This window comes from Dreissena polymorpha, chromosome 1 (genome assembly GCF_020536995.1).
Source record: "Dreissena polymorpha isolate Duluth1 chromosome 1, UMN_Dpol_1.0, whole genome shotgun sequence".
Classification (NCBI taxonomy): Eukaryota; Metazoa; Mollusca; class Bivalvia; order Myida; family Dreissenidae; genus Dreissena; species Dreissena polymorpha.
The window spans coordinates 1,000,513-1,025,263 of record NC_068355.1 but is presented as its reverse complement, the minus strand read 5'-3'; the positions used below and the strand labels follow the sequence as shown (position 1 = coordinate 1,025,263).

Genomic DNA, 24,751 nt, shown 5'->3' with positions numbered 1-24,751 from the left:
GATGTTTTCCCGCTAAAAGTAATGTCGAATAAACCTAGGATACAACAAGTGACCAAATCAACCCATGGTTAAAAAAAACCATTCACATAAAAAAACAAGAAATAAAGCACGTTTAAACGTTAAAACAAAAAGAATTCAGAATGCAAATGAAACTCTAGTAAAAGGTGTTTTAAAACAGCCTAAAACATACGATTGCTGTCAAAGGTAAAACTACAAATAATAATATATGGTCATTGAACAATGAAAACATAGAAATCGTTGACAAAATTCCTTTCTTTGGTTTCATCTTCAAATGATATTTTCTTTCAACGAAGCTGGAAAAAACACCAAATGAGCAAGCCTTAAAGGAATGTTATCAACTTTTGTCTATATTAAGAAGAGGAAAACTCGATGTAAACATAAATTTGTTACTTGTTGGTACATTAGTTGTACCTAAAGTAACATGCGTTCGCGGAGTTTAGAGGATCTATAAAAACAAAATACATCTAAGATTATGTTAGGTGTCCGCCAACAGACTTCAAATGCAGCCGTCTTAGGCGATTAAGCGAATTAAGATCTTGGCCATTATCTGTTATCTGCTAAGATAGGACTCTTCAAATCCGCTGCAAAATTATAATTCCACCAAACTCACTGATTCGATCTATGTGTGATGAGATTATCTCAGATAATTCCTTTGCTAACACTTATGTAAAACTATGCTCGAACTAAAAATAGTAAAAACCTTTATTGACAATTTAAGCTTTAGTGATATATTGAATTAAAACGTTAACATAAAAGACCAGTATCGTAATTCAACCAACGACTATGAAATCAATACGTCCAATCATGGTCTGATAGAATTAATTCGCACAAAAAGTAGATTTTTTGATGAGTTAAAAATGCATTTGAAAAATGCATTTAATGTGTTGATATTGATTGTAATAGAAAAACTCTTACAAGATTTAGACGTGCTCATTCATTAGAAATTGAGTCTGGTAGATGCAATAACATTGCTAGGGAAAACACGAAATGCAAACTTAAGAGCAGTTACATGGTTAAATCAGAATATCACTTCGTATGTATATGTACGCGTTATCAAGATTTACGAATAAAGAACAAAATTAAAAATTATTTTTTTACCTTCAAAACGTCAATAAAAACCAATAATTTGTTAACAATGTTATTTTAAAATGAAATGAGTACCTTCCTAATTAGCTTCTATGTTTCTTCTTGATAAAACTAACCATGTTAATCTATCAACTTATGTGAAATGTGTTTGTTTAGTAATTCATCAGTGTCGTCGTCTCGATGTCGAATAGGTTGCCAAAGGCATGTATTTGCTGATTCTGCAAAAAAAACTGAAACTGATATAATACGAGCGTAGTTAATTGTGGTGTTCTTTATTATATAAATATTTTTCAGGTTTGAAGTACATGCATGCTATGACATCCAAAGGTCAATTAGAACTGCGGATCGACTTGATGGCAGCTAATGGAACCATGGTTTATGAAGTGTTTCCTAACTTTAACGTGTCGTTATCACCTAATTACACGATGAATGCTGGCAGTGGTCACGGAACTGCTGGTAAGACGGCAGTTATTTACTACATATTTAAAAAAGTTAAGCATTTCAGTCTTATTTCAAATGTTGTTCTTTCGAACTAAGAAATATTCTTTTTATTTCTTTATTGGTTTTTGAAATGTCAGTCCGTGCAAAAATATAAATCGTTACTGTATTTAAAGTTCCTTCTATAAAAAAAGTATTATATAATTGTATATTTATATTCAACAGGCGATGCGCTATGGGGAGTCAGAGGAAAACCATTTTCAACTTATGACAAAGACAACACCTCTCTTGGCTGCGCTAAACGTAACCACGGAGGCTGGTGGTACGGGGGTGGTGCATCGGCTAATCTAAATGGATTGTACCAAACGCCTGGAACAGACATTTCTTACGATTCTACTGGTATTTATTACATTGGATTTGGATTGGAAGCACTGAAAGAAACAAAACTGATGTTTAGGAGAAAATAATTGTGTATCTACTGCACTGTGTTGTACACTATGATTGTAAAAAAATGAATATGGATTCACAATTGAATAAAGAAAAAAAGTAGAAAAACAGATCATGTGGCAGTTATTAGTAATGTGTGCAAACGTTAGAATCTATATAAACGTTGAGTTGTTCACTGGTTATTGATAATGGTTATTTACTGATTACGTAAATGTGTGCTAACGTATTTTGGCAAATGCGACTTTAAGTTGCAAGGCTTTTAAGGTAAGAGACCAGATACTTTCAACACATATTAAATTCTTTGTACATTTAGTTTGTCCCGATGCTAGCGATAAATTGAAAACCGATTAACAAGAAATCGATATACATGTATACTGGCTATAGGATTTAGTTAATTTAAGCAGTCTAAGGCAATCATTTCATTCGTTTTTGTTTTGTGTTGGATTCGATCAGTCGGTCGGACACTTTCGTCACTGTTTGAAAACTGCTATTTTGAAGCACTTTCGGCATTCTCGTAAACCTTTATCGATAATAAATCGCCTTACAGCATGCACCAAAGTCTTGTGAAGACGAACTGGTTAACTAATTGGAACTAATTTTATACGACCCGATACAGCCAACCATGAAACTTCAGAAAGTCTATATGGAGAGAAATTCTTGTTCGTATCCACTAATTTTATTCGAAAACATTAACTATGAACATAAAATGGTTCAAACTCAAATCGACGGAACGGTCAATAGATTCTTTCTTCGAAAGACCTGTGTAAATATCACTGCTACAGTGTATACCAATATCAGTAATTGCCGTCATCATGTTTAATCCAATAGAATGTTGCGGATATGTCCCGCTAGTAAACCCGAATTTATTAATTCTTATATTGCACTGATTCATTTGATAGAAATTACCATAAAACGAATACTGTCTAATATTTTCGAAGTGAATTACAACAAATTTCCAATTTAACTTCTGATGTGGATTTCAGAACATTACCTTTGTGGGTAAAGAACACCTTAATTTTTTGTTTGTTTCATTATTTTCTTGATTGATATATTTATTTTATCGTATCTATTTATTCATTTTATCCTACTCATAATCAAGACTACAATGCTAGTCACGAAACCCATCAAACATGCGAGTGCAAGGCAGACCAATGCACTCAAGAAGGCTACCAAATATTTTGTTAAAGATGAAATGCGAACGATTTGTAATTCAGACCTTGTTCTTAATTTTGTTTACTGTTGTTTATGGTTTTGGTTTTACGATACTGCTGTTTTCTGTGGGTTTTTTTGAACGGCGAAAATTGCGTTCAGAACTAATAGATATATGATTTATCATTTTTCATGCACCTCTCAATTTAGGCGAGGCAATATTTGAATGCTATACATCTCGTACTGAATAGACGGTACTGAATAACTATAACGTTCTTGCCGTATATAAGAAGTGATATTCACGCACACGTTATTTAAGATAGCAAATACTAGTAAGTTACAAATATTAAAGAATACAGCAAGCGTATTACCTCTTAAGTTATTTTGTTTATTGCATCGTCCAGACATGCATGTTTTCGTTTTAGACTTCGACCGATTTAATTTTAACACCGAAAGAATACAATCGTAACTACTGAAACTAGCGTAACTGGTTAATATGTTTGTAAAGTTTAAGGCCCCTCTAGCGGCAAAGTTACACGAGACCCTAGTTAAACCATTCAATTATTTACTAAAAAGAGGGTCATTACACCGGATATGTCGAAAATATGTTAACCATAATATGGCGGTGTTCGTATTAAATGTGATTGAAATGCTTGCAAATTTCATCCCACAAACACCAATACTTTTTGATTACCGCGCGACACAATAAGGAATAACTACCGGTAGGAATAACGGCAGGAATGAATGACGGAAGACGGATATCTATATTTCCCCCTACCATCAGAAAGTGGGGCAATAAAAACTAAACAAAAAACGTTAAATTACTTTATTATTCTCAGTTACTATTTGTTTGTAGTGCCGAATAAAATTACCGTGGTATGGTCAAGCTTCATTATACCTACTGAATAAAATATCTCAATAGACCTGCTTAGCCTAACATTTTATTTCACTGCAACACTTCGTCTGTGAAAATGTGTTTTAATTATGTGCCAAGTTTTCCATTTGAGACTTCGTGATACTTTCTCCTGCAGGTAGTAACCAGTAAAACCTGCCGTCATTTAAGATGCCGAATGAGAATGGTTCTCAAAAGTGAATTTGGCAAAAGAAAGATATTTTGGGTCACTTAGCGACGATCTGGGACCACACTGTGTCTGATTTAAGGGCTTCTCTAATCTTCTGGAACCTTCTGTACCTGATTACAATCGAAATTGTTTTAAAATCCTCATTTTTAAAGATGTAAAGTGCGGACATCCAATGTTTTATTCGGCATGTTAGGCAAACTAGCGCCAATCGTTCGGAATGCCCTGGAACACATCCTAATTGGCTCGGCGTTTCGGGAAGCTTTTAGCATGGTTTCTTAATGGTTTATCCAGCCCGAGCTGATCTTGCAAGATGCAGGATGACAGAAGAGATCTCCGTGAAGATGAAGAGTAGAATACGTAATAACTGTAAGGTTTCGGGAACTCTAATTGTTCGGAAACCCCCGTTGTTTAGTCAAAATAGTTATTTTTCGTGACTCTAAATTTTCGAACATACGGGTTTTCGTCATAGTTAATGACTTTAAATTGTCTTACAGTTTATTTAGCAATTTTACTTTACCAGAATTCTGTCCTGTTGCACTTATCTGGTGGCACGTCGATCATGTGTTTGTACAACCGGATTAGGCCATAAAACCTGGCAGAGGAATGCCTTAAGGCAATAGACCATAACATTTGCATTATTTTGTAAATACAGTCCACTCTCGTCATCTCGACATCGGATATCTCGATATTCTCGATATGTCGAAGTAAGCTCAATGTCCCATATTTTTCCTTCTTTATCTGTATAAATAAACATCGCTTATCTCGATTTTCGTTATGTCGAATAATTCGATATGTCGATATAAAATTTTGTCCCGAGTTCCGATTTAACATGTATTTACCGTGGTTTATCTCGAAGTGCGAATAACTTTTCCAGTGTCGGCAAAGGGTGAGAAACTTTTTCTTTGATACTTCACCGTCCCGCTTCGCCCGACTGCTCCCGATCCTGTGCGGTAGGAAATTGATCCGTTAATTGCATCAATGATCACACGTGTGTAATGTCGTTAGCCATTAACACTTGATTAAGGCTTGTCACTTTAAGTGTCACTCTTACATCAATTAACTGCAATTAATACACAGCCTGCCGAAAGGCCGAAAGACTAATTGTTTTTACAAACAACATTCCAAAATGCATTGCGTTATATTTTTGCGTATATACACCGTCGTTTACTCGACATATTAGAAAAATTATAATTCTGTAATACTTAAAATGTCATTTTAAGCATTTAAATAGCAAAATTAATCGTGCCTCGTAAAACGCGTATATATCAGGAAGAGAGTATTATGCCACACGGTGACGGCTTTAGTTAGATCACTTAGCAGGTATTAAGATGTTAAATACAATGTAAATTTTCGTCTCATTTTTTCTTTGAAAACGCCTAAACGGATATCTCGAACTCTCGTTATCTCGATATTTTTTCTTGTTCCCGCCGACTTCGAGATAACGAGAGTGGACTGTACTTTTTATACCAATAATAGGCAATTGTTTCATCCAACAGCTTTGTCAAACCTATAGAAAAGATTTTTTTACTACACGTGCTATTATTCGTTGAAACAATGACGCCCTACATATTGCATAACAGTATCCGATCATCCGTATACAAGTATATCATATTTTAAGAGTGTCTTTAAATTTTCAAACACCAGTTTTGTTTTTTAAATTTTGGACACGTGTATATTTTTTTGGGGGTATCAAAATGTTTGGACAGGAAAAAAAATGTTGTAATGTCCAAAAATTCAGAGCAATTACGGTAGTTCTGTTTCAGACAATTTCAGACCATAAAAAATATCGATCACCTTTAAGGTAGCGCACCTCTAATGGGCACATATCCAAACATAATCTAATTAATTATTTTCTTAATCAGCATCATTTCACTGAACTACATGCAAATTTGTAGGTAGGCTTTCCATGCTTTTTAAAAAAATATACCGATTTTTTCAAAACCACCCCCACGCTCGGCTTTTGTCCAGTTTATTTTCACCCCTGGGGTATATAAAAGTTCCATAATTCATTCAAATTTCCAAATATGGGCATGCAGTTGGTGTGTACAGATGCTGTAAAGGTGTTTAAAGTTTAAACAATATGAAATAAGTATTCTTTTACAGACATTTATTTTTTACAAATTTTTATCTATGGAAGAGCGCCATGAAATGTAAGTGATTTCAGCAAAGTAAAAATTGGGTCGGTTAAAAACAAAGTGTCATAAAATTCAAAATAGTATCATTTAAGTCATATTTTAAACTTTGTTTTTATAGAAACACTATATACAGCAAATTACCAAGAACTAAACAGATTTACCGTTTACTTTTTGAAATAAAAATAAAAATGCAACATGCATGGTTCGTATTTTCAACAATAAATCACCCAATTTCGCCATAACGTTGTTATAATTTTAATAATTGAAGAATGTGCATAAAAATTGCAACATATTTAACAATAAATATAGCTTATATGCCATATTAAATCAAATTACGTAAGAAAATAAATAAAACGCGTCGCAAAAAAGTATACGTCATCGGCAGGATTCGAACCTGCGCGGGAATATCCCAAAAGATTTCTAGTCTATCGCCTTAACCACTAGGCTACGGCACCTAATAGTAGGCTCTTCAACCTTCGAAGAAATCGCGGGAAATCATAAGAGGTGCGCTACCTTAAGAGCACCAATCGGTAATGCGGGTATGGCATTCCATTAGTGAACGCTATATTTAAGACACAATGAAATTTAAAAAAACTTTAGGATTTAGCATAGAATTTGGGTATATCTTAAAACGAGGTAGGAATTTTTTTTCTATAGCAAATGCATGTTCACTTAGCGAAATAAGTTTATTCGTTCTAATACTGTGTGGATATGTTGTGTACAATGTAGAAAAGTCATAAGTGTTAACATTCGTAACTTTGTAATATTTTCTTTCAAATGTTTCGAGGATTTCCCATTAATTTTTTATTCACCAAAACAAGTTAACATTGCCTTACCTGCACATCTAAATAAGTAGTTAGTTATATGTTTTGATGGCACTCAATCAGTTCAAAAAAGATACTAGTTTTGTGGTATGCGATAATGAATTTGCAATAAAACTACTATTGAGTGTATTTGTATGACGCTTATGAATCAAAAAGAGAAACGTTAATTTTATGTTATTATGATTTATTTTTAACATTCAATTAATAACACTGACTTTTACGTTAGTAATTCATTTGATTAACGCCTTCTTTGGTTTCGAAATATGATGTAGTTTCCGACATTGTCTTTGAAATATTTTGAACATAAAATAACCGTTGCACTATTATCATTTATCAGGAACCAAAATCGAATTTAAGCAACCTTAGCAGTGCACAAAGATAATGTCTTAAGAATTTTGCTATATTTATATTGTGAAGCGAATCAACATGTTTACCATATCACCATGTCAAGTATTGCTATTACAGTAGACTGTTAACTAAGGTGGAATAAAGAGGATATAGGAGATATTTTTCTAAAGGGAAATTTGAAGATATTTTATAAAGAGTTATCTAATTTGTTTTCAAGCGATAGTAATAATGGGCGCACGTATTAGCTATCCCATGCGCACTTAATATTATTACGTGCGCACGCGATACGTATTTTCATTGGTCAGTCATCACGTGGGCATTTAATGGATAACGTGTGCGCACGTATTAGCAATCGTATTCGTCCTTAGAGTTATTGCAGGCGCGTGCACATTATGGCTATTTTGTGCGCAGGTCATATTTATCGCTTAATAAAATATTTCATATGTCCCCTTTTGCGACCGTAACCAGGGATGTGATTTTGGAGTAAAATGATCTGGTCTTCGAAGAAAATACCGTACCGCACTTATTGCGTTCACCAACACTATTCACTGTTCATATATACATCACCTGGTTTTCTTGTTTTCAGCTCAATACAAGTTGTGTTAAACTCCTTGATACGAAGAAAATGGGGTAGTCTACTTGAATCACCCTTGACGTCTCCCCTTTTATCCGCCTGCCAGCATGCAAGCCTTGACTAAACGCTCGCTTAAACTTACACGTATACTTTGTCATTGATTTAGTTGTTTAATTGTTCACACATGGTTCATGAAGTTCCAGAGGTTAATGCTAGAGACCTTAGTAAAAATCTTTAAGGATCTCCCGCATTACAATTACAACATCACAACACATAAAGAAATTAATCTGTTCGTTTAATATCATGGAATAAAATAGTAACTATTGTATTTAACTTGAATTTAACAGTCGGCGATTCCACATAAGCAACTTATGTGTGTAGAACTGATGCTGGTGCTGCTTTAACATATGCGATCTACATAAGAACACGACCACAAATTAAACAATAACATATTTCACAATTTCTTAATAGTTAGCAGTGTGATGCTAAAATATTTTGTTGCATGTTTTGTTTACGTTGTCTTCTCTGTGTCGATATCATTTATAAATAAGTTAGAAATTTAAGAACCTTTAAGTCCAAATAAATTAAATGTATACCACTTTTTGGCACTTTTATGTCATTGGGTATTAAAACGATTGCTATTATTAGATATTATGTTTAAAGGTTGGAAAATAAAAATATGACTAGTTTTCGAGTGTTTTATACGAATCGTATTGTATATATGATGAAAATTAATAACAAAATGTGAATTGATGTTGTTCTAATTAAATAAATCTGTAGAAATATCCATTTGTAAACTATAAAGATAATGAAATTATGTGCGAGGATATTTTGTTGGCACCCATTGTCTAGTTTTTTAAGGCAAGTATTTAAAGGCCTTTTATCTATATATGCTAATAAAAATCAAATTCGCACAATACCTTAATTACTCAATCGTTTAATGTGATCATATTAAGACTCTCTGAGGTAAGCAACTCCATCGGGCATTTTACTACTTCTTTCTCAGATGCACGCCGATACTCCTGTACTTGTACTACATGATGTAAGGTTGTGAAGTATTGTCAACACGTAGGGACATAGCTGATACTTGTATTTAGTTCATGTCATATTGTCTTAAATCTGGGTAATGTTGATTTGGTGTATTTAAAAGCGAGTATATATATGATTTAATAACAATCTTAATAGTCATGTTGACAATCTTAAACCAGCACCAGAATATAAACTTCATGCAAGACAAACACAAAATACGGAATATGTTTTGAATCCGTTCGATGCTTATTTATCATACTTTTGTTCTCGTATGTAACTGTTGAAAACAACCACGTCAGAAGCGCTGTCCCAAAATTACATGGAGTTGAGCTCAAATGGATGTGTTTCGTTACTGAAATTACATCACGCGAGATGCGCCATAAATTATTACTAGTTTAAGGAAAATAAAAGTTCGCAAAGCTAGTTTTTATAATTTATTTTAGTGTTGGACTAAACTAGATTGATATGTATAACGTATTATACGTATTACAAACGATAACATACGACCGAGCTGGGCCGGACTTTTGCTACTGTTCATTAATAATCAAATTCATTGAACTATTTTGATAACATGCCATTGTCTTCGATTGCCAATCAGATTTGTGATTGAGGTTAAATATAGATCTATACCTGAATATTATTATCGCTTGTGTTGCCTTTATATCCTTAAAATGTGAATAACATGAATGTAAAAAATCATTAACTATGTACATCATTCAATGATTTTAAAGCATCAAATAAACTGTATTATAACTAAAACGGCAATTGTTAAACCAATTGGGCGCTAGTAGCGTTGGTACCGGTAGGCTAGAAAATATTCTGTGATCACACGTTTATTACTTATAACAGCGAACAGCATATGTGATTAGAATAATTGAGATGACAAAATATATGTCGTCAATGTAGCAAATAACAAGGTCCTTTACCTTAACATGAATGGACTACTCTTGGCATCCTTCACTGACCCGGAACGTAACCATTTGACGTGTACTTGTCGGAGTCGGGCAAAATGCTGGTATGTGGATACACTTCCAAAAAACTGAACAGCGATGTTACAATGAGATCGCTACTGTGGCTTTACTGAGGGAAAGATATGCATTTGATAATGTTGTTTTTTTCTGTTTGTTGGTTCAGACAAACTTGTTCAATACATTTTGGAAGTAATACAAATAGCGACTTTGTAGTACTACATGACAAAGTATACATACTTGTAACTTTGTAGCATAAACGATTATCGAAATGAAGTATACAAAATATATATGATTTGTTTTTTTCTGTTTGTTGGTTCAGACAAACTTGTTCAATACATTTTGGAAGTAATACAAATAGCGACTTTGTAGTACTATATGACAAAGTATACATACTTGTAACTATGCAGCATAAACGATTATCGAAATGAAGTATACAAAATATATATGATATATTCATATTCGTCATTGTATCTACGTGTTTACATAGTTGTGTCAGTAAGTATTGAAACAACGGTAAATTGATAAATTACAGGCTACAGAATCGCGCAATTTAATCATTATACTTTACTTGCTGTCCGGTTAGCGCAGTGGTTGGTACACGCACTTCTCTCTAAAACGACCCGGGTTCAATCCCCGTTACACGCAGTATGTGAGTTTGGTTGGTGGTCACTCTATCGAGCAGGTGGCGTATCCTCTGGGTACTCCGGCTTCCCCCACCCCACAGCACAAGCCATAACAAAATCGAACTCTTTCAGAAAAAAAAATGGAAATTGCAGCTATAATTCAAAAGTTGTCAATTTTTTTCCCATCTTTCGTAAGTCAAGTGAGTAAAGTAGGCACGAGTGCTGGGACACACTCATGGTCCTCACATTATCCAGCTTCAGACTCGGAAGCATAGCATAAACTGCGAAATACACACATTATAACACAATATACTCCTATACGGTAAACACTTAAGATGTTTGAATTTTTTGGACATTGCTAATAATGCAAAAATTTATGTTGGTTCTTTGAACACGTTTTGTCAGATTTCTTCAAATATTGGGAGTCTCTTTAAAATTATCAACTCTCACTTAATTAATTATATTCACATTTTATTTGCGTACTTATTCGTGTTTTTTTATATTTGTATGTACATATACATATAGATTTATGGTTTATTACACAGACTTCGTACGATTATTTTTCAAAGTAAATCATTATCATCGTACGCACTGGTTTATGATTTAACGTTATATGCTCGTGCATGCATACTGTATATTCATTGCATACCATGTGTTCTCATTTGTCATTATAAAAGACATGCATTCTAACCCACGAAGCGTGCATGGAATTTACATTCGTATGCCTCAGTGATCTAAATTATAATGTTTTGTTAATATAATTGCGTATGTTTTGTTTATAAATTTTGAAGTATAATAATTCATTTCTGATTGAGTACATTGTTGCACACATGGATTACGGATCGAATATCTGTACACAACTTGTTTAACCTAATCACCCTGTAAAATTATCCATGAATTTTCAAAACATCCGGGCCTGAGCGCCAACGCGGAAGTTGCATTGGCTCGTTTATTAATGCATCTCAAAAAAGAGGTGGCGCCCGTGATTAACAACTCTGTTCTTAGAGTGGTCGATTGAATCACTTAAGGCCCCGTTACACTTGACCACGCCCATGAAGACCGCGCTGCGTCCTGAAATTGTCGTAAGACGTAGCGAGGACGGGGTAAAAAATTGTAAAAAATGCATTTCTCAAGTTCCTGATACGCTCATACCACGTTTGCGCTAAGTTCTTACTGCGTCCAACACGTTCCCACTATGTTCTTATTGCGCGTGTATTCAGGCGGGAACCACGTCCAACACGTTCTTGCTGTGCTTTAAGTACGCTCGCACTAGGTTGCTACTACGACCGCCAAGATAGCACTGCGTTCTTACCTCGCGCTCATCACGTTATCTCTGCGTTCTATGTCTGCATATAAATACTGCCATTAGGCTCGATCGGATCATTTAATCTGCGACTTTCTTCTGAGCAAAAGTAAAGTATTTTATATCAGAAAGTATGCCGAGAAGGAAGGGGGCTGCAAAGCAGCTACGAAAGCAAAACCGAGAACTCCATCACCAGCGAATGATGGGTTCGAGGTTGTTCTTGAGCCAGAACCTATCTGTAACAGTGGGCCCACTGAAACAACAGAAAGCGGAGCCCAATCAGATGTGTCTAGCGTTGTCGGTACCCGACCAAAGAAGGCAAAACTATTGTCCACTCTAACACCAGTAGAGGAACAGACTATGTTTGAGTGGCTGGAGGCACACCCGATACTTTATAAAAATTAAGCTGACTTCTTACAAAGAAACTGCTAAGAAAGTTCGTTCCCGTTCTTAAGACCTGGTACACTAGCCTCAGAAGTAGAAACGACAGGCTCAAGAAAAAACAAATCTGGCACTGAGGATACCGAACTGACAAAGAGAGACGAGTGGGTTGTAAAAAACTTTGCTTTCCTGCATCCTTATATCCTAGAGGTATAGAAGAGGCCCATTGTCAGTGTAAGTTGGAGTAAAGAATACATTATACCAAACTAGTTCTCTACTACACGTCTCCCTCTTGAAATTCTATAGTTGGTAATCAACTCTTGCTTCGAAAGTCCTCGGTGGGAGTATGGTTTCATCAGATGGGTTCGTAGTCCAAAAGCGTCATCACCGGGGATGAACAACTTTTGTCACGTGACCGCAAAAGTCAACGCCGGTTGCAGAAACAGATTGTAATCTTGTACATTAAGGTAAGTTTTGTTGTTTTTTCATATAATCAAAATTTCAGTTTTTAACAAGTGATAGCCTATGACACAGTATACTAAATAAACTTTTATTTGAAATGATTCCATTGCCTTTACTGTTTCCACTTTCCGAGAACACTTCGACACAAAATTCTGAAATGCATTGCAAACGCTGTTTGTTTATGTGGTGTTGATGATTTTCTTTCAACAATATTGGTTTAACGACTGAATTAGTATGATTTTACACTTCATTTTAATATATTTAATAAGATTCATGACAAAAATAGCGGTGCAAATTGAAAAATATCTTATTTTTTTGTTTTGTTTTGTTTTGCAAACGCAGGTTGGTATTTCTTGAGCAATAGGAAATGGCAAACGCAGGTTGCGAGAATATTCAAAGGATAATGAAACGCACACTGTACACATTTTTGAAAGTCTTCTAAAATATGATATGGTTACAAATACGAAAATATTAACTATTCAACACAATATATGACTACGGAACTTCAATTGAGGACATTTAAACAGAGCGGAAATATGCTTATCAACACATTAAGTACTGTTACAAGTATATTGAACCACAACGTGCGTTGCCTCCTTTAAGCGGACCTCGAATGACGCTAAACGCGCCAAAACTCACGAAAATCCCGTGCATTAGTAAACACGCATGTTTATTGAACTGTGACGAAAAGAATAGCAGATAGTGTGTCACATCCAATCACTTGCGTTTCATATCTCTTTTGGTGTAGTCTTTAAAACTTTATAAAAACATTTTAGAAATATATTTTAACAAAAAGTAATTCTTTCATTACAGAAACATGACGCTCGTGTGTGAAATCTGTGGAAAGACATTTAAATCGAAGTGGGGGTTAAAGCTTCATGATAAGCGCCACAGAGGGACTGGACGATTCGCCTGTTGTGGAAAAACATTTTACACAAAACAGGCGTTCAACAGACACAGGTTTGTATTTTTTTTGTTTTTAGTACAATGCTAGGTTCTGTCGGTTTAAAAATCAAGATACAATTCAACATAGGTCATTGCATTCTGAGCGAAAGTATGTTTTTATAACCTAGTTGCAAAGCACTATTTAAAATGTTTTGAATGGTGTTTTCGAAAAAAGCCGGCTTTAAAACACTTAACACATTATTACTAGTGTGGTGCATATTGGTGTGCTCATTATAGTATTTAGTTTTTAACGACCATAATTGTCCAGATAAATTTCAATGCAAATTGTCACTGAACAATTGGAATTTACACCGTATAAATCCAGAATGTACGCGTTCCGATACTTCTCGTATGTAATTGGACCCTTAAACATATTATTTAATGCGTATTTTGGATTTTGAAATGCGTAAATACGCGTTAACGCGCCTTATCTGGAGCGCTTCTGACGACCATCATTTTGTTAAGTTCCACATTGTTATGGATAATATTCTGTGTGTATTTTTCTGTATTGAATAATAATTCAACAGTTCCATTTGTTTTTGTTATATAGATGCAGCATTCATGGTGTTGAAAAGCCGTTCCCCTGTGAACAATGCGGCAAAAAGTTTTCAACCAAAGATGACCTGAATCGTCACGTCCGGAGGGAGGTTGCTGCAAAGCAATTTACCTGCTCAATTTGCAATGCAACGCTCCGGGAGAAAATTGACCTTCAGGCCCACCTTGCCACCCACAATGGAGAGAAAAACTTTGCTTGTGATATGTGTGAAAAGAGGTACAGGCACCGCAGTAGTCTATCAAAGCACAGATCTGCAAAGCACCGGGCCTAGTCATCTGTTGCATGACGATGATAAGACCAAGAATTATTTTTAATTCTTACCAATGTGCCGTGGTTATTTTCTTAATTATTGAAAATACAGACTGTCATACAATAATATATAGTATTACGCGTGTTTTTGCGTCTTAAACATTGTGTTTCATATCGTTTATCTTGTGTTGTTTTGTTTGATATTCCTGTTTTTAATAAGATTATTGTTGTAATATTTATCATTCTAATTTAAAATGATTATGATAATGGTTGATCTCATACAAATTATTGTGTTCATTATTGCTCATCTGTGATTACTGTTGATCTCAGCCCATGAATTGTGATTTATATTGATTATCTGTGATTATTGTTGATCTTATCAAAATAATTGTAATTTATGTTGATTATCTGTGAATTTTTTATCTTAACCTATTAATAGTGATTTATATTATCTGTGATTATTGTTGATCTTATCAAAATCATTGTGATTTATGTTGATTATCTGTGATTATTGTTGATCTCAACCGATTAATTGTGATTTATATAACCAGTGATTATTGTTGATCTTTTCAAAATCATTGTAATTTATGTTGATTATCTGTGATTATTGTTGATCTTTTCGAAATCATTGTAATTTATGTTGATTATCTGTGATTATTGTTGATCTTTTCAAAATCATTGTAATCTATGTTGATTATCTGTGATTATTGTTGATCTTTTCAAAATCATTGTAATTAATGTTGATTATCTGTGATTATTGTTGATCTTTTCAAAATCATTGTAATTTATGTTGATTATCTGTGATTATTGTTGATCTTTTCGAAATCATTGTAATTTATGTTGATTATCTGTGATTATTGTTGATCTTTTCAAAATCATTGTAATCTATGTTGATTATCTGTGATTATTGTTGATCTTTTCAAAATCATTGTAATCTATGTTGATTATCTGTGATTATTGTTGATCTTTTCAAAATCATTGTAATTAATGTTGATTATCTGTGATTATTGTTGATCTTTTCAAAATCATTGTAATTTATGTTGATTATCTGTGATTATTGTTGATCTTTTCAAAATCATTGTAATTAATGTTGATTATCTGTGATTATTGTTGATCTTTTCAAAATCATTGTAATCTATGTTGATTATCTGTGATTATTGTTGATCTTTTCAAAATCATTGTAATTAATGTTGATTATCTGTGATTATTGTTGATCTTTTCAAAATCATTGTAATTTATGTTGATTATCTGTGATTATTGTTGATCTCACCATATCCGCTGGAATATACATTTGAGCCGCGCTCTGTGAAAAGGGGGTTTAATGCATGTGCGTAAAGTGCAGTCCACATAGGCTAATCAGGGACGGCACTTTCCGCTTTTATGATATGTTTTGTTAAAAGAAAGTCTCTTCTGAGCAAAAATCGAGTTTATCGGAAAGGTTTGTCCCTAATTAGCCTGTACGGAATGCACAGGCTAATATGTGACGACACCTTACGCACATGCATTAAACCCCCTTTTCACAGAGCGAGACTCATTTGTAATCTGCGATTTTTGTTTATCTATTTCGAATCAATATGATTAAAATATATTTTTGGTGAGTTAGCTTTTTGTCTCATTGGAATCATTGTGCGAATTGTCAACAATTACATGTAAATCTGTAATTCCTTCTCAAGTTGCACATAGGCCAGTTTAATGTTTTGCGTATAAGCTATTATTGCGATACGGGATATTCTTTGCAGCAATAAAACAATTAATCTGCATATGTTTGGTTCGTTTTGTTGTTAAAGACACTGATCTTGTTTGCGTTCAACCGCTGGGTTTTTCAATGTTTTTCACAGTATAGTTAGACTTATCTCGGTGAAGTGTACTTTGTCATGGATGTAGTATGCCTTCAGCTTTATTTTAAGTATTATCTCCAACAATCATATTGTAAGATTGTCAGGATTCTCACGTTACACATAAAGACATTATATTGTATGACCAATATGAAGACACTAGTGATTTGCAAGGCGCCCATGTAAAGGTCAATAGTTATTATTATATTTAAAGTTTCGGATCAAAAGATAATGGTATACACCTAAAATGAAAACTATGTCTTGCAGAATAAGAGGAATCGATTGTTTTATTTGCTTCATGATACCTCTCTCCTTATAGGTCCACATTATTTATCATTATGCAACTAAAAGAAAGGTACCTTTTTTTAATTAACAAGATACAAGATACATGGCATTTTTTAGAAACTGTAATTTTAAAACTTGAAACAAATAACAGCAAACAAAATAAAGTTAGATCCAATATGTCTGTTGTTGTTTCAAATCCCCCAAAAAGGTTGAATATACCGGTAGGCCTCGTTAAATGAAGCATCCCACAGCGTCAATATAGGCAGCATATTATACGGCCCCAATATTGGTAGCTCCTCAATGCATAAACATAGAAAGAGCAACACAAAATCAAATTCAGTAGCATTACACGGAATCAATATAGGTAACGTTGGTTAACGAATATCAAAAATGACAGCTGTCTTTTAAAGAACTACAAACTGTCGTATGATATTATGATTTCCTTTTACGGGTCAATGTCAATTCCCATTTTTGATGTTAGAAGCATTTTGCTGTCATTTCGTCTTGCCCTCTCCCATCGGACACCCAACGTTCCCTTCTGGAGAGCGTTTCTGCTTGTTGACACGGTGTCAAATTTTCGTTTAGGTTCCTTCCGTTTTGGAATGTCAAATTCGTGGTCCCTGAAACATGATATTTGTTATCGAAAACTATTTATTTTGCGATGTTATTTGCTATATTAGGGTTGGTAAGTATATTTGATGCATAATCATTTTCCGTTTGTGTGCAATTTTCAACGGTAACATTCTGTGTTTGTGTTGCACTGCACTTATTGTTGTTCTCCTCTTTGTCAAAAATATCATTCATTGGATTTGGCGCGTTGTCACTTTGAATTTGAGAGTTCATATCAATAACCCAGTTAGTATCGCGATTATCATTGTCTTTAAATAGTTCTCGGTGCGATTTTCGTTTTGCTTTATACAAAGGAGATCGAAAGGGTTGCTGAATTGGAGACTTCATTGGTGTTAATTTTCGTTTCATTGCTGTTCGAAAAGGCGAGGTTGTTGGCGGTAGGAATTCAGAAGTGTGATGCAATCCAGTCCTTCGTTTGGTCCGCCCGAGGTGAGACTTTTTTCGTGTCATTCTGAAAAGGAAAATGATATCATAGGAATAAGTACAACATTCAAAATTGAAACAAAATGGTATTCAATATTCAATCAACCGGCGTATACCACTATCTTTTACGGAATCCGGATAGTGCCATCTATAATCTCGCCCTTCTTTCATCAAGGGGGACACACGAAGCGATACACGATATTTTGCGCGACAGTCGCGGCGACGCACGATATTTTGCGCGATACACGGAGCGACGAGCGAGAATGTACCAGGAAATATCGCCCTTGTGTAGGTAGCCCAAAAGGCGATATATCGTGTTAAATATATCGTGCGTCGCCGCGACTGTCGCGCAAAATATCGTGCGTCGCCGCGACTGTCCCGCAAAGTATCGTGTATCGCTTCGTGTGTCGTGTCTCGCGTTCAAAGGACCACGCACGAAACACGAAGCGACGCACGATATTTTGCGCGACAGTCGCGGCGACACGCGATATTTGTACTGTTCAAGTTTCGCTATAATCATATCGCCTGTCGACTGTCGCGTTTTCAAAAAATCAGGGGAGACAAAAAGGGGCTATTTTTACTGCATTCATAATCCGAATGTCAATTTCAAATGCTTCGATTGGTTTTATTGCTCGTTTGTGTTTTCTAATTGCATAACAGTGCTTTCGAAACATTGATTTGGCGTGTTATTATTCTGATTTTATTTTTGGTTTTACAAATGGGCAACATTATTTGTGTTTTCAATTTATTCATTAAGAGAAATAAGATAACATTGGTTGTTATATTTATCCTCATCTGATGATGCGGATGGAATTAAATTATGTTCATATATTGTAATAAGTAGGTATGTCTCTTTTTATCATGGTTAGGTTAAAACAAACAAGCAAGTAAGTTTATCTGGACGAAGCGGGTACAGATTTTTTATTCGAATGAGTGGTGTTGCTCTCAGTAATTTTAATCAGGCTGACAATATATGAATGTGCTAATTAATATTAAGAATGGGTTTTAATATTCTCAAACTTTTTAGACTCGGAAAATTGGGCGTCGCTCTGCGAAAAATGGGTTTAATGCATGTGTGTAAAGTGTTGTCTCAGATTAGCCTGTGTAGTCCGCACAGGCTTATCAGGGACGACTCGTGCCGCTTGTATGATTCTTTTCGTTTCAGAAGTCTCTTCTTAGAAGAACGCCCAGTTTAGACGGAAAGTGGCGTACCTGATTAGCCTGTGCGGACTGCAAATGCTAATATGGGACAACACTTAACGCACATGCTTTCAACCCCCTTTTCACAGAGCGAGGCTCAGTTCAATTTTGCTATTATATTAAATTTATACTGGTACGTTGCTAACGGAGACGCCGTGCTACAACCTGTAACTCGAGCCCATTGTCGTAAAGTGTCTCAACATTCAGGTGTTCAATACGTTTTCCCAAACACCGTATATTTTGTTTTTATTAACTTTCAACATTTTAGTAAAATGCTCGTGTGCCGAAAATATAGTATTATGAATTGCGGAACAGTAGCAACACTGTAGAGATGATTCTCACAGTTCTTCTATAAATTGTTCCCTCAATCTTCACAGCTGAGCAAAACATATGCATACAATTGTGTTCATTCAAATTGCATTCTTTAACTACCAAATCTTAATATTAAGATAATATTTAATATTAAATATATTTGGACAACTAACAAAACAGCATGAGAAAAATAACATTCCGACAAATTATTTTTCAATTCTTTTGAGATCTTCATTTTACAATACTCCGCTCCGAATCGCGATTTATTTTATGATGATAATGGCGATGAAGATGGAGATGATGATGATGAAGATGTTGATGATGATTTGATTTGAACAGTACATATCGAGTATCGCTTCGTGTGTCGTGTGTCGCGGTCTGAAATTAGACCGCGTTACACGAAATTCGGATAATATGGGCGATATTTGAATAATAAAATATCGCGCGTCGCCGCGACTGTCGCGCAAAATATCGTGTATCGCTTCGTGTGTCGTGTGTCGCCCTTGATGAAAGAAGGGCAAGAATATAGATGTCACTATCCGGATTCCGTAATCTTAACCAACCTGCGTTTGCCATAATCCAGCTTCAGCAAACTGCGTTTGCTCAACCAACCCGCGTTTGTAAATTTTTGAAATAGCAAGAACTGCCCAAATTAAATATAACAACAACAACTTATATCGCAAATACAATAAATCATCAAAAATTAAGCATCGTGTGCTCTCATTTTTCTAGAAATATGATTTATTCGTGAATGGGAAGTAAAAAAATATAAAATCAAACTGCGTTTGCATCGAAAATCTAAAGTTTGTGTCGAAGTGTTCTTAAAAACTGCAAAGCTTCGAAACAAGTGCAATGCGTCTTAATATGCGAAAAGGTATGAAGCATGTCATAAGCTTTGTATTGTCCAGAAATTTTAACATATTCTCTATAAAAAGATGAAAATTACCTGACGGAGCGGGATTCCTGATGTAATTCAACAACCTGCGTTGACTTTTGTGGTCACGTGACAAAAGTTGTTCATCCCCGGTGGTCATCACCCAAGATAAAATATAACATGTCCTGATCATCATTGGATATTGGGTCTGGATCTGGGAGTCCGATTGTTCCATTTTTCAAACACTCCTTCAGTTCGGACTCGTTGTATATCTGAACCATGATCCAGTGTTATTTGGGCATCTGATAGCCACATGTTTGCCATCAATTGCTCCGCAGGCGTGTGGCACATTCCACTTTGTCTGAAACTATTCCGCATTAGTGCGCCTTTCGACTTGTGATGTTGGGCATGATATGACTTCGTCCTTATATTCGTCAACGATCGCCTTGCACACTTCAGGAATAAACAAAGATATTGTGCTCCTAGCAACTCTAAAGGCGCACTGCAAGGACGGGTACCAGTTTCCAGATGCCAACTGTCGCAACGTTATCGCAAGTTTCAGACCTGGATCCAGCGCTTTCCTGCAGGGGGTGTCTGGCTTCTGACATCTTGGACCAACTCGGTTGAGAAGCTTATTAAACATTTCAGGAGACACTCTAAGAAAATTAAAGAATGACTACTGATCTTCCATTCTTAATTCTGGCATAAGTCGGTCATAATGGCCGAATTGTAGCCATCTTTCTGATGACAGCCTTCTATTTCTTCTCCGCCTTCTCATTCTCACAAGCAATAGTGCGACCTGTCCATCAAGAAAATCTTGTTGTCCAGCCAATACAGCAACATGCTGGAGAAGTTCTTGGCTGACCATTCTATATTGAAATGGTAGTGAAAGGGAAATGAATTCAGTTTTTATACTCGACCGCCAGAACGTATTAAGAACCTAATGCGGTCTTTTGAAACGTAGTAGGGACGTATCATTTTCGCAACATTAGCGTGGAAGGGTCGTAATGAGAACCCGATGGACGTAGCAAGAACGTAGTGACAATCTAGAGACAACGTGATGCGAACGTCATACACTCGTCCACGTCTGCACTACGCCTGTATTGCGTCAATGAGGTTCTTACTAGGTTTTAGCTACGTCATTACTACGACCAAACCAAGTTCTTACCACGTCGTGATTTGACCACCTCCTCGCCACGGAAGTTTTGAACATGTTCAAAGTTCACCCACGTCCTTCACGCCCATGAAGACCGTACCACGCGCAAAGCCGTGTCTTCTGCGTCCTCGCTACGTTTTTCACGTTCGAACTGCGTCCTGGCATATTTATGAGGACATAGTGGGAACGTGGCCTAGTGTGACGGGGGTATTAGGAAGTATATCGGCTTTAAAACGAACGTTGTTGTTTTTTGTTTACCGGATATTAATTATGTTTTTTATGTTAATGTTACATATATTGTAACATATATTGAGTATTATACAAGAAAACATATTGAACATCAAGGTAATATTATATAAAAAAATAAATAAGTAGCAACGGATTTGACAGACAAACTTCGCACAAAAGAAAATAAACTTCCCACGTGTATTTATCAAATGTTTGTTGGGTATTTTGTAAATTAAAACAGACGTGACATAATTTTAAAACATCATCAAGTGTGGGGACTTAAACAATCGATATTTATGTTAATATGAAGAACATAATATCAATTGGCTAATCGGTTTTCAATTAACTTGATTGTTAAATAATGTTAATAACATGATGTATGCTATTTTCTAACCGACACACGAGACGCGGTACGTAAGCAAGAATTCGCTAAAGATCGTCGAGGTTATGAATAAGACATTTATTAACTGTGAAATAATAATGATTTGACATTAGAGAAAAAGGACTAGCCCCGATATACTATATACTGAAATGTATCTGTTTATGAGGTATATTCAGCAACACACATACATACTTATACTTATTTTATAAAGACACATTATTCTCACGCGAACATACTTGCTTACTGGAATTACACACATTAAAATTCAACGTTGTTTATATGCTTAAAATACATAAGATTCGTAATTCCATGTTTGACCCGCTTGTTATCAAGTCATGATTGTGCAATGCGGGACTAGCGGTCCATCAGTAAACAACTTTACTAACTAGTATATTGTAAAGCGGCCCTTGTCTTTGCAAATCATGAATGTTTATTTGTTTAAACATGACGCATATCTGTATCAACTAGGTAACTTAGTAAGGTTAAAGTTGTTTAGTTATAGCAATTAAATATGTATTGCCTTAATCGCACACCTTTTTTTAAAAACAAAATTGAATACCTCGACAGAAGTATCATACATACGTATCATACATATGTTTTCCTATAGAGCTTTTGCAATTGATAATTGTATACAAACATTCGACGGTTAAATTATGATTTAGTTACGCTGAAAAATTCGAGACGTCAAGTTATCTGTCTACACGCATCTTTAAACGAAATTCAATGTCAACAAGTTTATGATTCTATTAGTAGATATTAGTCTTACAATATTATACTTCTACGAGACACCGTCGTTTCATTTGGGTTCGAGTTCATGCATTTGACGATATACAATGTGTCTACATGGAGAAAGCAATTGCTATACCTGTAATTGTGTACACCAATATTTGGACTTTTACTTTATAATTATGCTATTCATTTTGATTTGATATAATTAAGTGTATGCTTAAGATTTCCGCGAAGACATTATACAAGTTGAAGTAAATTTATTAAGCAATGCTTTATTTGCCTCTGTGTCATATCCATTGCTATTCATACTAAAATAAAAAGTAAATGTTAAATTGAATTAATACACACGTTTACTCCTATAAACAGATCGCCTTCTTGTAAGGTAAAAATGTTGAAGCAGATTTTAGATAACATTAACTGAAACGAATATATTCTATAAGTAGAATATCTATCAATCCGTTCGGTGCTAAATTTGACTGGTTAGCCTCCGTTCGGTGCTATATTTGACTGGTAAGCCTCCGTTCGGTGCTATATTTGACTGGTTAGCATCCGTTCGGTGCTATATTTGACTGGTAAGCCTCCGTTCGGTGCTATATTTGACTGGTTAGCCTCCGTTAGGTGCTATTTTTGACTGGGTAGCCTACCAAATCTACAAGCTAATGACCAATCATGTACATAAACAATACATGCGATCATCATCACTCACCTTAAAATACTGTAGGTGAATCGATGGTAACAAGAAGATTGCACAGGTGTTAATGTTTTAAACGTAAACAACGGATACGCTTACCCATAACACAATGCACAATTCTTTAAATGCACCAAAAATGCATGTGTTTATGTGCGTCTACTTCGCCGTTCGGCCAGCGTCTCCTGCGTAAGCCGGCCGTCCACCATGATGCTGCAGAACAACGAGTTCTCCAACGTCGTGGTCGCCATACACGAGAGTATTCCCGAGATACCCGCGCTCATCGACACTCTCAATTTACTTTCTATGTTTTGTGTATGAGGCGTAAACAACGTATACACAATTAACGCAATAAATCTAGGTTCAAACCCATCTTAGACGGATATGTCGAACAATAAATTAATGGAGCCGTTTAAATTTATGAAATATTAGATAGCTTTAACAACTTGTACTGAATTAGATTCATCAAAACTAGTTCAATATGAACGTTAAACCGAGAATTATTCGATGTTCCATTCATTCAGAATACGTTAGAAGAGGTCTCCAAATACGTGTACAAGGCCCCACGACAAAGGGCATATTTTAAAGAAATCAAGATCCTGCTTCCTTCGACATGGGCGCCGCACGCCGCATACGACCACGTCACGTCAGAGACCCTTAATATGGCTGATATTGTCATAACTGATCCGATTCGCGGGAAACGCAGTCTTCCCCAGACGCGCTCCTACGAAGGGTGTGGCAGACAGGGGGTGCACGTGCTCCGTACGAAGTTTTTTTTTAACAAATCCGACTATTGACCCGTATACGAACAACTCAGGTTAATGGATAAACATAATAACTAGATTTGTTTTTTCGGCAGAGTTGTCCAGAAGTGCAATGTTGTTTATGTTATTATTTTGTAAATAATTAGATTGTGATTTTGTTTTAAAGTTTTACAAACACAGCTATAAATGATGGTGGCTGATTTCTGCTATATTGTTATGGCGTGTTGGTGGGGTTGAAACAAGGTCATCCACGCGGTACACGAAAGAAAATTTCGCCTTCAGAACGACAATTCTCAGATGCGCTTTATATATATATTACGACATTTTTTCGTCCTATAGTCGTTTCGTTGTGTATGCATCCTTTTAATCCACCAACACGCCTGAATGATATATCAGAAATCAGCCAACATTGTTAACGTACTTGCAGGAAGTTTATCGGAATCGAAAGGCTAGTAAACCAAACAGTAAGGTTGGACGCAAACTTTCACAGTGGTTACCTCCCCTATGAGTTAAAATTGCACATTAAAAGATCCGTAACTTTAACTCTTATCAAATACAATGAATATCAGGCCTTTTATATGTAAAAGATTGCCACTGTATACATGATTTTCTGTAACGAACA

The 24,751-nt window shown here is 35.3% G+C and overlaps 1 protein-coding gene and 2 long non-coding RNA genes across 3 annotated transcripts in view; 2 read left to right on the top strand and 1 right to left on the bottom strand.

Annotated features, from left to right (window-relative positions):
• The window catches only part of LOC127864888 (uncharacterized), a 22,504-nt gene extending 10,069 nt beyond the window's left edge, over nt 1-12,435 (top strand). Inside the window, exons 11-13 of the mRNA XM_052404779.1 lie at nt 1,402-1,563; nt 1,771-1,996; nt 12,159-12,435. Coding sequence (XP_052260739.1) covers nt 1,402-1,563; nt 1,771-1,996; nt 12,159-12,435 — 665 coding nt within the window. The remainder of the gene's footprint in view (nt 1-1,401; nt 1,564-1,770; nt 1,997-12,158) is intronic.
• A 354-nt stretch (nt 12,436-12,789) lies between these two features.
• Nucleotides 12,790-16,383, top strand: LOC127868611 (uncharacterized). Its single transcript, XR_008044199.1, has 3 exons — nt 12,790-12,878; nt 13,687-13,833; nt 14,369-16,383. It is a non-coding gene; the product is annotated as an uncharacterized LOC127868611 (long non-coding RNA).
• A 466-nt stretch (nt 16,384-16,849) lies between these two features.
• LOC127868614 (uncharacterized) lies at nt 16,850-20,345 on the bottom strand. The gene is made up of 2 exons (XR_008044200.1): nt 20,255-20,345; nt 16,850-17,363 (listed from the first exon to the last, which is right to left on the bottom strand). It is a non-coding gene; the product is annotated as an uncharacterized LOC127868614 (long non-coding RNA).
• Nucleotides 20,346-24,751: the final 4,406 nt, after the last annotated feature.